This window comes from Trachinotus anak, unplaced genomic scaffold, assembly GCF_046630095.1.
Source record: "Trachinotus anak isolate AG129_WGS33_773 ecotype Australia unplaced genomic scaffold, CSIRO_AGI_Tana_v1 ptg000013l, whole genome shotgun sequence".
Classification (NCBI taxonomy): domain Eukaryota; kingdom Metazoa; phylum Chordata; class Actinopteri; order Carangiformes; family Carangidae; genus Trachinotus; species Trachinotus anak.
Genome location: NW_027273864.1, coordinates 12,216,128 through 12,231,441, shown reverse-complemented (window position 1 = coordinate 12,231,441; position 15,314 = coordinate 12,216,128). Strand labels below are relative to the sequence as shown.

General features: G+C 39.4%; 1 protein-coding gene across 1 annotated transcript; it reads right to left on the bottom strand.

The window, feature by feature from the left end:
* Positions 1-61: 61 nt before the first annotated feature.
* Positions 62-4,643, bottom strand: LOC139630661 (bcl-2-like protein 15). Its single transcript, XM_071494291.1, has 4 exons — positions 4,482-4,643; positions 3,794-3,909; positions 2,465-2,686; positions 62-1,306 (listed from the first exon to the last, which is right to left on the bottom strand). The coding sequence occupies exons 1-4, from the start codon at positions 4,609-4,611 to the stop codon at positions 1,262-1,264; spliced, it is 513 nt and encodes a 170-aa protein (XP_071350392.1). The 5' UTR covers positions 4,612-4,643; the 3' UTR covers positions 62-1,261.
* Positions 4,644-15,314: the final 10,671 nt, after the last annotated feature.

Sequence of the window (15,314 nt, the reverse complement as noted above, 5' to 3'; positions counted from 1 at the left end):
TTCATAAAATGCAACAACATATAAATATGTCTGTCATATCAAAAATTTTATGATGCACACATTATTTTCACATTTTTATTGAATTCATTATAAAAGCTGACAAGTTGCAAATTAAAAAAAAAGCCTATCAAACATTTATGTGAAATGATTCGGTGCCTTCGCTTTTTGTTGCTTCCATCCTGCAAGTGTGGTCAAACACTGCTGTTGACAAACCTTTCACTCATACCTAAAGTATCAAAGTTTCCAAACATGCCAAATATTATGCAACTCCAGTGTTTACAAAGGCATATAAAACAATGACACCTGTGCATTTGCATTGTATCACTCAATGTAAACTTTGCATACATTGTGTAAAATGTTGTAAAAGTAGATGCTGAATGTAACAATGCGACTGAGTCATTTAGTAGAAACGTTTAACACGTTTAAAAAAGAAAATCAGGATTTCATATCTTAAGACATATCAGAACACCCGTATATTTTTTTTAATCTGAAAAAATTCAAGTATTTTCCACAGCTTGATTGAGCCCCAAAAATAGCACATGTTGATCAAATATCCGCAGTTTAGATACATATGGATGGCACCATGGTGGGTTTAATGTTGTAACTTATCACTGCAGAAACTGCAATAAAAAACTAAGAGAGAAGCAAGAAGGAGCAAGTTGCAGAAACTTCAACAAAACTTCATTTAAATTAACATTAAATGTATGTTTAATGAGAAGTGCCAAAGCCCAGTAGCATAAGCCATACGAATGAAAATGAATAAACAAACCACTGATCACTCAGAAAACTACCAAAACAGACAACCAAGATTTTCTTTTACACCAGTGCAAACAGTGATGTAGTGGAGAGTAAATTTATTTTTATGACACTGACACTTATTTACTCATTGATCGCTAGTAACCTATCTGGGATAACAATAAATTCCTGTTATTTATTAACCCATGCAGTGCATGGCACACAACCAAGCAGGAAATTAAACTACCTCTCAACAGCAGCTGTGATCCATTTTATCATCTTCCATAAAATGTCTTAACATGCGATTTCATTGACCTGTGATGTGCATCATTGCAACATGGGGTTAATGTTAGATTGTGTGAATGGAAACTTGAACGCGAAACCTCTGTGAAAGTCTAATGAAGAGGCTTAGTGTATGATGAGATGTCTGCCTGTGTGATGACCCTAAACAGACAGAGTACAGACTGATGCAGTGGCTCCACGATGTCGTCTGGTGAAATATTGTTGTCCACGTTGGCATACTTTATTACCGAGAGGCTGGTTTGGCAACATCCAGTCTTGACACTTTATCCTGGGGAAAACACACACACACGCACACACACACACACACAAAAAATTACAAAGTTTCTTAAGTCACAAGTCACTCAGAATGAAACTGGAAATGCTACTGAAGTCTTGACACATGATGACAAGATAAGGGTGCATATAACAGATTTTACTATGAAGCTGCATAGTTCCTCAACCTCACACTGTGCAGTCTCAAGTCTAAAAACAAGTTAAGCTTCGTACTGCAGTTATACCAATGGTAGTAATTGGCTGCGGTATTAATTCAGGATATAGTCACATCTATACAAAGGGTAATTCTAATGTCTCTGTCAGCTGTCAATTTCAGTTTCTAAATTGATTAAAAATACACATTAAATTTATAATATGTTTTTGAGGCGTGTTGTTTCAGGTACTGGTGACACAAAGAAATATGATTCAGCAAATCAAGTTAGAACCATAAATAAGCCTTATCAGACACTTCTGGGAGGTTTGGCAAATTCATTCAAGACAAGAGTTTGTTTGCTGTATCAAAACTATAATAAGTATGTCTGCTATTTCCTGTAAAGGGAGGGAGTATAGTGTAGTCAAACTGGCCTAATGCATTTGGTTAAACAAGTTCAGAGCTGTTTCATTTCTTGAGAATTCAACTGGCAGTCTGTATCATGAGGGAAGTGGCAGCATAACTGTAAGCACGAGGGCACAGAGCCAGAACTGAGTATTCATTTCATTCCAGTGGAGGAAGCACTGTGGTAGCAGATAATTTCTTGTAAATGATGTAGGGTAATGAAAAGAAAGACAAACTTAACTTACATCAGATGTACAGATGTAAGATGACCATGATGATACATCAAAAACAAGTTTGTTTCATTTCCTTAAAGAATCAATCACACCAGATGCCTGATCTCAATCCTCTTTTTCTCCATGTATAATGTTCAGCTGTGACGTCATTTAATTTGCACAGTATTTACAATCCGAAACCTTGACCCTTGCAACAATTAAAATCTTATCTCAGCAGAGTCTCCTTTAACTTTTATATTATAGTGTTCCCTTGGTCTAAATAAAAAGAACACACAGATACAGAGCCCAAAGTGGTTCACTTGATAAAACTATAAATGTAATTAGGTTAGATCAGCGTTAATGTGGCATTAGATTAAACATTCAAATAATCTTAAAACATACTCACCCATCCACCTTGCTGAGCCACCCATGAGCCAACATGCCTGTTGAGGAATGCTGTCATGGCGTTCTGGACTTTATTTTTCAGCTCTGGGGATGATTTCTTGACATAGAGCCCGAAAGCCACTGAGGCCCTGATGAGCTGCATCTCTGGAGCCACTTCAGCCCTCTGAGTGACTGGAGCCTGGTACAGGGCCTCCACACCCCGGCTAAATGCTGCTTCTGCCGCCTGGGGTGGGATGACACAAAAATTGAGATATTACAGAGAAATTCAATGTAAAGCCAGTTTTACATCATTGTAGACCTACAGGAGGATCCAGCTGACACCGAATTCTCCAGTCAAAGGCTTAAATCTGAATTGAAATGACAGATAAAAGAAATTACGACATCTTCATGCCCTAGTGGATGAGACATTTTATATTATTATAATAATCTATTATTACCTTTATATTATTAGCTTTATAAAGTAGAGAAGACAAGACTTTGATTTTATTATTCCAATAATAGCCACATGTGTTAACCAGACTAAGCTTTTGGCAACTAAATTACATTAACTAAGGGAGACTGATGTTTCACTCCTTGTTCAAGCTCTAGATTAATGCTTTATTCAGAAGGGACCCAATTTAATCAGTTCTATTTACTGAGTCATTTCATCCAAACTAGAAGGATATAATATTTCCCCACTTATCTTAAGTGGTGTTTGGCATATCAAGCTTGTTTGGTTTCATTTGGCCAGGTTTTGACATATCTGAGATTTTTACCAGTAACCCCAGTACAGTGGAGGGGAGGAGATTTTTGTTTTTGTGCTGGTCACTGTGTTACATTCAAACAAACTCACAGCAGTGTGTCGTACAATGTACCTCAGAGACTTACTGATTGCTGACACCTAAAGATCTGGACAAATAAAACTAAAACTAGCTGCGTGGCCGTGATAACACTAGTAGTAAGTTTGTGGGCTCAAATTAGGCTCAAAAAGATGTTAAGTCATCAAATAATTCTAAAATTTTTACTTGTATATCAACCTTTGTTAACCTGTAAAATAAATCTGCATGAGGAATCCAAGTTTGTACATGTGTGGAAAATACATGCATTTTTAATATCTTTGTGTAACCTCAGCACTGATGACAGATTTATTTTTTTTTTTACATAAATAATTTTTTTCTACACATATTTTACAGTTGATTTACAACCACAACATTAACTGTGAACATAAATTTACAAGCTCAAAATCTTTTTGACCCCAACTGGAGACCGTACAAAACCTCTGATCCAGTTCATGTCAATGATAAAGCCTGTTTTGTTGTGTGTGTGTGTGTGTGTGTGTGTGTGTGTGTACCTCTTGTGCTACTGCTTGCTTCAGGCCATTCAGTGCACTTCTAAATTGGACATCGTCATTCAGGGAATCAGCCACACTTCTGAGTTTTTCAGCTATGAGAACTGGGTCAAAATCATCTGCAAAAACAAACAATAATAAAACCAAAACCACGCAAAACACAGATGCAGCTGATGACAGGCTTACTTAATGCCAAGTCAGTTAGTCAGCGACAGCTTATATTACCCTAAAGTCCTTTTAATACTGTGTTAGTATTTGTAGCGGTTCGTTAAAGACAGGAGTTTATTAAAATAAAAACGCGAACGTTTTTCCCACTCGGCTCAGTGTATTTAACGATATGATTTGAACGCAGCATAAAGACGCAGAGGTGAACAGCAAAGTCAAGGTTTTAAAAACACAGGCCATCGATATAACCTGTGAAACAAAAAAACAAACGTCACACCCTGAGACCCTAACACCTGAAACATACGTGTATTAACGCTACATTATCTCGTGTTTGCTCGAACAGGAGCTCAAAAGTAACAATGTAAAAATAAAAAAACAACCAAACATATCCTGACACCTTGTCACTGCCGTCGACCGGTAGGTTAGTTAAAGCGAAAGCGCACGTACACACACACAGCTGTCTCACACAAATACACACACGTCGGCACACTAACATTAGGAGAAAAAAAAACAAACACAAACTAACCTGGGCCGTCCGCCTCCACACACCCGGAAGAATCAAAATTTCGAGATCGGAGTCCGTCTTCATCGTCAAAAAGACATTTAATAATTTCGCTGGTCTGCCGCTCCACTGTGCGCTGATCGGTTGGCGCCATCGTTCCTCACGAACACCGAAGGGAAGGCGTCGGCGATGGGGGCGGAGCAGGCGGATCCTGCCGAGCTTCCGGTCTTCGCGCTTCCGACACACTCCACCTTAAATTATTGATTTGTGCGCATTCAACCGATATTACAGCCTCAACCAATAATGGATCGAAAAAGCTTTATTGACACACCCCTGAGAACAGCAAAGACAATTTATGGCTTTGGTTGAGGAGGCACATATGCAGAGAGATGTTTTAAAATAGGCTTGTCTGTGAATGGGATTTCATGTGCACAGCTTTAAAGATGTTTAAAATTCAACATATTTTTCCATGAATTCATGCCCTATTTAATATTGACAGAATTAACTGTCTACAGTTTTCATGGACATATTTTTCTCTATTATATTAGGGCGCACACAGAAATCTGAGATATATACTGATGCAAAATAGGCACAAAGAGATTCAAAATGACCAGAGAGAGACAAATACACACACAAACGCACACACACAAAAATATGACTAGGAACATAATGACCACAAGGAGAAACAAACCAACTAAAAAAGACGCAAAAACCAACACGAAGACACTCAAAGTCTTTGTTGTCAGCCTGTGAGTCTATATGTCTGCAGTTTCCCATTGTCTCAGAGCCACGCCTAATCAAAAAAAAAAAAAAAGAAAAAAAGACATACATACATACCAACAAACAAACAAACAAAAGCATCTCACGAGCTGGTTGGCACTCGATAACTATTCTATTTCACCTCAGAATCACCAAATCAGTTTCTCATGCTGACCCAAGACCGACTCCATCCGGCCGCCTGACCAATGCAGGACCACCAACACAACCTCACACACTATCCACACCTTCCTCTGAACTCTTCAATCATTAACCTGTCCGTGACTTATCCATATAATTATTGAGGTGTTGATGGGCAGTATCAGCTCATGTTTACAGTGCAGGTGATGAGATAGAAGATGCACTTCGCAAAACTGTATAACAAGTGGATCATAAGGAAAGAAGAAGCTGTGTGTCAAAAAGAAGGCCCACTAGGTTGAAAAAAAAAAACCCCAGGTAATTAAAGAAGCCTGATTGGCAGGACCAAAATTAGAATGCAGGGATGACAGAAAGGTGACGTTGGAGAAAAAACAATGTTCAGACACAGTACACAAAAAGATAAGTAGAGCTCTGATAAGTGGATGGGCAATAAATTATATTTAAAGGTTCTGTAAAAAGATTTTAAACAATAATATAGTAGAAAACAAATTTTTTTTATGCAAGCATATAGATGAGTAATGATCTGTATGCATGTCAGTGGATGTACATGTGCACATTGGTTCATGAGTCCCTCCCTCTTAAACCATAGGCCCTCTATAAAAACACAGGGACGAGATGGAACAGTGCAGTACAGAGCGTTAGGGTGAAAGCACCTTCCATAATTTCCTCCGTTGCAGAAACCACGTTTTTGCCTAAAAATGCTTCTGACAAAGAAAGAGATAAGATTACATGGCAGACGGGCCATGGGGAATACCTGCTCAAATCCCAGTCTGCCAGTGGCCTGTCAAAACATCCAGTTTTTAAAGTTTTTATCTGCACCATCAGTTACTTCACAGGCCCCAGCAGAGTACAAGTACAAGTACAAGGCTGAATTTCTTTACCAGTCCAACCATGAAGCCAATTTGTCTGATGTTACCGAGGTGGAGGGCTCTACATGCGGCTAAATGGCGCTAGCTTGACTTGGAATTGGCTTGTCTCCTCCATGTGTAAGTAACTTGATGGCTACATAATGTCACATGTCTGTTTTCAGAAAGATAACATAATGATACGTTAGAAAATTGTTGTCACTGATACTATAAATGTGTTTAGCAAATGTTTCTATCATTAGCTGGCTTACTGCCAGCGGTGCTCTGCAGAAATGGTTGTGACTGGATTGTTTTTTGTTGGCTCTCATGTACACAGACTAACTCTTCACTTGTGCTTCTTGTGTGCTTGGTAGCGTCTTTTGCCGGGCTAGGCCTGTGAGGCCGATGAAGCATTTGTTTTGGTCTGAGATGCCGGTGGTTTAGTGTAACATCTAGAGGCAGTGCAGAGCAGGTTGTCCCCTAATCACAGGGTTAGTGGTTTGATCCCTGGCTCCTTCTTCCCTCATGTCAAAGTGTCCTATGCTAAGGTTCTGAGCAGAAACTAGCTCCATTGCGAGGCTGGGGCGTTGGCAACCATCGCACTGATGAAAAAGACAATATTTTTGTCATTTAAATGCAGCTCAAAAAGTAGCTCTGTGCTTATCTCTAAAACTCAACAGAGAAAACTTTTGTGTGGGTTCATTCGGTTGGTTAAATGTGCGTGTTAAAATGCTGCGCCAGACAGAAACAGTAGTTCACAGACAGGGTGACAGCCACAGGGAAACGATTAGCTGTATTAGATGCTACTGACTGCTTTCATATGCTAATGTTATTTTTGTTGCTCACATCAAGGGAACTCCAGTTCATGCAGAGCCGAGGCAACATTAATAATTTACCGAGAGCACAGCTAGATGTGGAAATATTAGACTACGTCTATACTTGATTACTTACTGTAAATGAATTCGAACAACAGTGACCCACATTTGGCCACTGATCACCTGAGAGATGGTCAAGCAAACACGCACATGCAATACACAGAACTTGTGTGTGCATTTTATCTCCAGAAGGTGGCGACATTCACTTACTGATGATGTTTTTGATGACTGCTGCCCCACCCTGGTTCACACACGCTCACACACACACGCACATGCACACGCACACGCACACACACCAACACTTTTTCAGCAACATATACATTATTCACATTCCTAATTACAACAGTTGTACACTAGTGGTCATGCATATATGTAAGAGCCTGCCGTGCACACACCAGGATATATCAGGATAATTACATGCACAGACAAGCAGCACCATAAGACCACATTGTAATAAAATGCATTCACACCACCATGTTTTTCTTCCATCCAACTGGCTCAGTCACCACAGGTGAGGTGTTTTGTGAGCTGACGGCCACTCGCCAGCAAACTGAACCAACTATGCAGATGTGCGTATACAATTGCATTGCAGGCCAAAAGAGAAAGGTTACATTATTTAGTGTTGATACCATCACAACAGACTCCTATTAGTTCATATATCTTCACACTATTTAGTATTGCTCTCTCTCACTCTCTCTCTCTCTCTCTCTTGCTCTCTCTCCAATCACTAATCAGTATGTGCTTTATTAACCCTATTCTGATATTTTCACCTGTTGAATGGTGCACTGACACTGATGCCAATGTCCAACCACAACCTTTCCCTCTACCACGGACAGCAAAGGCTCCACTCAGCACCAGTCTGATAAAGGTTAAGTTATGCCACAGATCAATAAAGGCGTTTAACAGCACGGTGACAGTATACCTTAACCTCACAATCTATTTTGTATATTATAAAAAATACAGTATCCAAGAGCTTGTCTCTTTTGATTGAAAAAGAGCTGCTGGCTTCTCATCAGATTTTATTCTTGTTGAATATGTGCTGTTTTTGCGCGACAGTGGCAGCTGCCTTGCATATGAGGACTGACACACAGGATGAAAACAATGAAAGAGCCTGTTTCATCGACACATTGTACTCAGGATGTCAGAAGACAGGATGAGATGAAAATTGGGTTGCGCAGTCATGCAATTCTATCTCTTCTGGAAAGGCTTGATTTGGAATCATGCACCACCGTAATCAGCAGGGATGTCACAGTCACTTCTGTGCCATTTGACACACTAAAATCAGTGCGACTGCAACACACATGTCGCAGATGAAATAATCGACAAAACTTATTCACGCCTTTATACCAGGATTCCCAAATATTAACCCACGCTTCATCTGTTTATGCGGGAGGTGCTATCCAACAGAAAGGAGGTAGAATGATTATCTTGTGAGTAAGACTGGGTATCATAAACTACATTAAACATAAGGCGATCACAGCGGGATCTGTAGTTATTTGGTTTGGTTATTTGCAAAATTATAGCATCAGCACTTGGATTTTTGAGCCTCTTCACATATGCCATGAAAAAATAAATGAATAAATAAATAAAATAACTGGAGTAAATATGCTAATCTAAGGAAAAACACCTCAGTTATAAAGTGCTGTGATGAAAGCGAATCAGACGACAGGAAGTAAAATGTAAAGTCTGTGAACTCATTTAAAAACGTGAAATAGCAGACAACGTGAAGACGCCTGATTTCCAACACTGAATGAATAAAGTTTTGAGGTGCTGACTGAATCTATCATTTTAAGATGCAGTAGACAAAATATTTGACAACATATTGGTCTTATATCTGTGAGATCAGATGATTGGCAGTGGTGGGGAGAAAGTAAATAACCAGGTGTGAAATGAGAGGAGACAACACAGGGAAAGGATGAATCATTGGCACCAATAATGATGATTAATAACTGTAACTCAGAGAGCTTGTCCCTAAGTTCTCCATGGAGTATAATATAAAATGGGAATGCCTTCGCTGTGGTAAGGATATAGGAACCTAATCGTGTGTGTCTGCCACCATAAAATGAGGCTGGTGGTGTTTTGCAGTGGATGGTGGGAGCGCTACAGCTGCCAACATCAGTTTGTTTTCTGGGTACGTGATTGTAGGACCAAAGGGAGTCATTTCTGTGGCTTTTGAATCAGTAAAGAGGAAAGAAGGAAGCCAGAGAAGAGAGGCTTTCAATTCTCTTCAGCTTAGCTGGGATCCTCTCCTCAGGCTCTCTGTAATGAAATACCTGATCAACAGTTGCAGGTGTTGTTGCTTTTCATTAGTTTTTCAGTAGTTTTTTCCATCCAATGCTGGCACTATAGTCCCAGCATGCCACGCTGCATTATTCCACCCTATTTCACCTGTGTGCTTGTGATCTTTTGTGCTTTCACAAAGCACATGGTTCTGGTTTTAAAGTCCCCCATGATCCCTATTCTCCTCTAAATTTCTAATTTAATCCTTTGAAAAAATATATATAATGCATGTATTTTGTATCAACACCACTTTCTTTTGTGTGCCATAGGTGCTGTTGTTATCCACTCTACAAGTGCTTAGATAATGGGTTGAAACCTCCTGAGCCTGTTCAGTCAGACCTGCTATGACATATATAAAATGCACCTTTTGCAGTGAGGCGGGCTATTCAAGCGGCCTCTCTTTAGCTCAGTTATGTCATATGCTGCTGCTGCATTGTTGTTTTGATCACTAACTTCGCTGTAACTGTGTTTGGCCTCACTTCAAGAGGTGGAAGTTTCCTGTTCTTCCTAAAGAGGATTTATCCTCCTCTGAGACATCTGCGGTCGGTGCTTCTCATCAACAAGTTAAGTGTTTGTTGCAATAAGCCGACGTTTTGGCTCTGTGAGATTGGTCTTTGTTGGTTTGTGTTCTTGGCAGTATAAAGCTGTGAATGCTGCTGCTGTTGGCCTGTGTGCAGTTTTTGCATGGGTGTAGTTGTGTGTGGTATTGCATGACCTTGTTTTGTTTCGTGGTGTTTTTTTTTTTTTTTTTCCTTGCATGTTTATCGATGCCTCATTATGATGCTTCCCTGCTGTTACAGTAAATAACCTAATGGTGAAATATAAATATTCATGTTTGATTAATGTGAGTGTTGTAGGCTGACTTGATTTCCCTTAGGTTGTTGCCTTTTTGGGGGGGAATTTTGTATTAGTTCACTGCAAACTCAGGGATCTGGTAGAGGTTAATATTGAATACCCAACATGGTCAGATTTTGGACATTTTCTCCACACACTTTATAATCAGTGTAAGCAGATTTCCTGTAAACTGCTGAGCTCCTGTTCTACAGTTTACATCACTGCTTATCCCACTTAATAACATAGCATAGGGAGAAATTGTCTGCTTCTGTCTTGTTATTGAACATGAAAATTATTTTTGTGTTTGATTATCTGCTGTTGCATATTAGGTGCTTTACTTGTTTTACCTTTATCCATCTCAGTTCATTAGATGCTATGTCCCATGTTGGAGTTGCTTAGTTGGGAATGGTAATGGTGTCTGGCCCAGTTTTTTATTTTATTTATTTAAAAAAAAAAAATGCTGATGTTGAGCTCTGTATAAAATTTTGTATATTTCTGTCACTCCCCAGTCTCTACTGTGTTGTGGTGAAGTTCCTTGTGGAGAGTAATACTTTTGCAAAATTATACTATTGGCACCTCAGATGGATGTCTTGCTGCTAAAAGGAGAAGGAATTATATTTAGTTTTTCTGTGTTGAAACCAATACCGATCCCTCTTTGGGGGATTTCTCTGCAGTTCCTGAAATATTTCCTGCATAATATGTTCACTTCCTATTTATATATGAGGCTTATATACAGTATATAGCATTTAACACCTTAACAAGGCCATCCTGTTTTTTTGCATTCAAAGTCCAATGCAGTGGTGTGGGTGCAGCTTATGAAATACTGAACACAGGCTGGACAATGACAGTGAGGCTACATTTACATGATACAGTAACACACTGTTGATGGTAAAGTGGCTTATCTTTTAATTGCATATTTTGGTTTGTTGATTCTCAGGAGGAAACAGACATGGACTTTCAAGTCAGTTATTAATTCTCAAGGATTAGACTCTTACCTCTGTCTGCTGCTTGTTTGCTGCTCCTAATTATCCCCTTGTCATAACAGCTCTCACTTCCTCTCCGGTTTATATACACTCCAGTATAGATCTCCAGGTAATTGGATGGAAATGGTGAATTAGGCCATTGGCCATTGGTTAGGATGCCGTACGGCTTATTCTTTATACCTTTGTATCTCTCACATGTATTTGTTTGTGAGTATGCTTTTGAGTAAAAAACTTTTTTTTACTTCGGTTGTCCAGCTGAATATCTACAGACAATGTGACCTCACTGTGTCACCTCACATGTATTATTTTGTTTATGATCCAGTCCCACATGGAGTTAGTAGTTGCCCTTTTGGTCTGGATGTGAGTGCCCTTTTCAAATGGCAAAACTGTTTTTCTCATTTGTTGTATAAACTTTATTTATGAACTGTATCTTACACCACCATGAGACACTTTTAGACAAAAATCACCAGTTAATCCTGAAACCAGATGCTCTGTAACTCAGGAAGGTTGATCACATAAACTCATCAACTTCTTTTGGTGTTCCCTATTGTTTATTAGTGTGTGGGTTTACCTGAGGCCCCCTGCATGTAGATCAGGCTAGATATTCCTTTACCTGATTGTGATTGGAGCAGCTGCAGAAGCTAGTTCCTCTGCAGAGGAGCCTGACCTTGAATGATTGTATCTGCATTTTCTTTCAGTCGCTAATAAGGGGCTAGAGCTACAGGAATTAAATGTATAAGTTTGCAGCTGCAACTATCATTACAGGAGCATAGATAGTTATGTCCTGGGCTTGCACTGAATCTGGTCATTCACTCATCTTTACACAACATTAAACTGCATCCAAATTATCCTCAATTGGTGTCCTCATCTAAAAAGACTTGCTTCTTTAGGTTGCATCATTTGCATGTATTAAGTTTTCCAAAAATAGCATTTAAAGCATGGGGACAGTAGATAGAAGAGATAAAAATTTGTAGAAATGAGTCTATGATGGGCAGACAGGCTTTCTATCCATCCATTGTACAAACCTTTTGGTGCTGGATATCTATGTGGACATCTAGAGGGCCATTACTGGAAAACAGCACTGTAAAGACAAGCACAAGGTAGATAGACTGAGACACTACAGAGCAGAAGAAACTTCAGGAAGAGGCGTCATTGTGACAGGAATGACATATTATAAAGGTCTCAGAGCAGATTTGAATCCATGCTGAGTTAAAACCGCCCTGGGACAAACTGGGGGCCCAAACATGTCGCCTTTAGCAAAAACCTTCAGCGCAGTCTGTGGATAATAAAAGCTGAAGTGTTGAAAAAGGATTATCTTGGGAATTTGTAACTTTATGGGAACATGCTTAATTACACTATCGCTTTACACAGTGTTGGCTGTGGTCTTATCACAGTGTACAACTCATCTACCTGTTGTTGTATGAATCACTGTGTTGAAAGTAAAACTGTCTGGGAACATAATAACGTTATCAAGATGGTTCCAGAGATTTGAATATGTCTAGAAATACAAATATTCAGAGTTAGGATGGATATCATTGGCAGTGTGTTATAGCCGATATTGTCATGGTTGCCAGTCCATATCTTACCCAACATAATGACCATTTATATCTCTCAATCAATCATTTTTACACATGCTCTGCAGAGACATTATGTAGGTTGTCTGCGCCAACAGATTATTATAAAACCAAAGATGCGTTTTATTGTTACACGACCTCTTGCAGTTGTAGTAATTATGTCAGGAGCAAAGGAGGAAGTCAGGCGACATAGTTTAAAGAGCGAAGTTACGTGGGGGTTGGGATGGATGGATGGATGGGTGTTGTTTCTGTTTCTTTTAACCATGACCTTTCTATGCCAGGTAGGGACAAATGACAGATATCCTCATTCAGGTTGGAGGACTTGTTGGTTCTGCAGCGGTGCCACCACCGTGTGCTCCACCACCTCTGGTCGCAATATGAGCATCACATATAAAAACGTAAAAAGCACAAAAGCTCCAGTTTTTGGGCACTAACATGTCAGAATGATGCAGATGATGATGTTATCTTCTCCTAAACCCAACCGGTCGAGGCAGACGGCCGCCCACCCTGAGCCCGGTTCTGTTGGAGGTTTCTTCCTGTTAAAAGGGAGTTTTTCCTCCCCCCTGTCGCCAAGCGCTTGCTCTTTGTGGGAACTGTTGGGTTTATTCTGTAACAAAGTAAGGTCTTGACCTTACCCTGTAAAGTGCCTTGAGATAATGTATATTATGATTTGGTGCTATACAAATAAAATTGAATTGAATTGAATTGAATGGCCGACAAAGGCCCTGCTCAGGTTGTGAAGGTAGTGAAAGCACTGAAGTTAAACTTGAGTCAGTGGCACACAGGTGTGTTTTAGCAGAATTAGAATCTTTAGAGCCTGACATAAACCATTTAAAATATGTTGTTATTGGGCAGGTAATCAATGAGATGGTTGGCTTCAATGTCTTTATGGTGTTTAACAGAAAAAAAACAGGGAGTTTGACATCTGCCTGTGACTGCCCATCTGAGTGATCATTGCACTTGTGATTAGTTCATGAGGAAAAAGTTTTATTTGCTAATTAGCTGGGGTATTTGTAGCGTAACATTTCTGAGTTGGTTTAATCTCATAGTAATGTGAAGTTTTCGCTGCTGTGTTTAGGGCTCATTGAAGGTGCTCAGGGCCTAATCCAGATGAACATCTGTGATATTAGGCACTCATTTGATGACACCAGTGACTGCCAAATCATATAACTGCTTTTTTTTGGCGGTTGTCAGATAATTGTTAACATCCCAGCTGCTTCTGCCATCATCATCATCTCATTTGTTGGGGACAGCCCCTGAGTATGTTCACAGACCTGCTGCAGAAAGGTTAAAGGCCAATCTGCTGCCAACATGCTGTGTTGTTTGATGCCTGCCATGCATTCAACACAGTCAGGGCAATGTGAATGAATGTGTGAGAACTAAAATAGATGCGTCAAACTATTAGAGGTGATAATTTCTGTGAAACACTTGAGTGGTCTGAGCAGAGGCTGTGGGGAAAACCTTTTAGAGGAATTTGACTTTAGGAGGTGCCTTGATAACACATTTGGGATGTGACATTCTCACTTAATGTTTAAAATTCTTAATCCTCTTGGTTTTTTTAAACCTTGCATGCCCTCTCTTTTTAAGCTTTTCTGTTTGTCAGATTGCATGTGTGCTGACATGTGGATGAAAACTAAGAATACTCTACCTGTTTATAGTGAACTGGCTTTAATCTCCTTTACCAGTTTTTTCAATATCTTCTGATTCAGTGTCTGATCTGATGCTTATATTAACCTAAGCGTTGATTAAAATATGTGTCACACAGAAGTAACAGCTACAGACTAAATTTGGAAAACCTTATTTTTGACAAGCTACTTGATCCCAGTACTGCAGGCCCTGGTTCAAAACTTTTAACTTTATAAGCTTGAATTAATGAGCTGATAAATGAAGTTTAAGTGGGAAAATACAATTGCTCAAATTGATTATGCAGTCCACCAATGAGAAGATGTATAATTTTGTTGGAGTTGTGGGAGCTACAAAACACTTTTTGTTTGGGAATGTTCAGTAGCAGAATTGGATAAGGTTGACATCTATCTTATGGCATTAATGTAAGGCTAACCAGCATCTTATCTTAGCATAAAGACTGGAAACAGGGAGAGGAAAGCTTTAGCATGGCTCTGTCCAAAAGTAAGAACGTCCACTGACCCACACTTCTGAAGCGCTTATATTCTCATGTAATTGTCAATGACAAAGTGAATCAGCAGATTTGCCAAAATGTCAAAATATTCCTTTAAGCGCTCAGTTTGTTAAAATTGTCTGTCCCTAGGGTGGTTTTAGTTTCAAAACTTTAGACCACTGGCAGTAAATGTTTTGCACATTTAATATGAACTTGTGCTTGACACATAATTTGGTGGAATTATGTTTTGACCTTGTGTGGTAGTCGCACATCTGTTTCATTTTTGCTCCTGAATGTTTGACAGTTCTTTCATTTTTTTAATCAGAGGTTGTAGTTTTGAGAACTATATATACAAAATATATTGCACAAGCAAGTGCGTGGACTTGTTGACAGGCAGGAGCAATGCAGCAAAGGGCACTTACACACAAAGAAGAC

Coding starts and splice junctions, on each gene's coding strand:
- LOC139630661 (XM_071494291.1), bottom strand. CDS start 4,611: ATGGCGCCAACCGATCAGCGCACAGTGGAGCGGCAGACCAGCGAAATT. Junction 3,910..4,481: donor TGTGGAGGCGGACGGCCCAG/GTTAGTTTGTGT, acceptor TTGTTTTTGCAG/ATGATTTTGACCCAGTTCTC. Junction 1,307..2,464: donor TGGCTCAGCAAGGTGGATGG/GTGAGTATGTTT, acceptor TGTTTTCCCCAG/GATAAAGTGTCAAGACTGGA.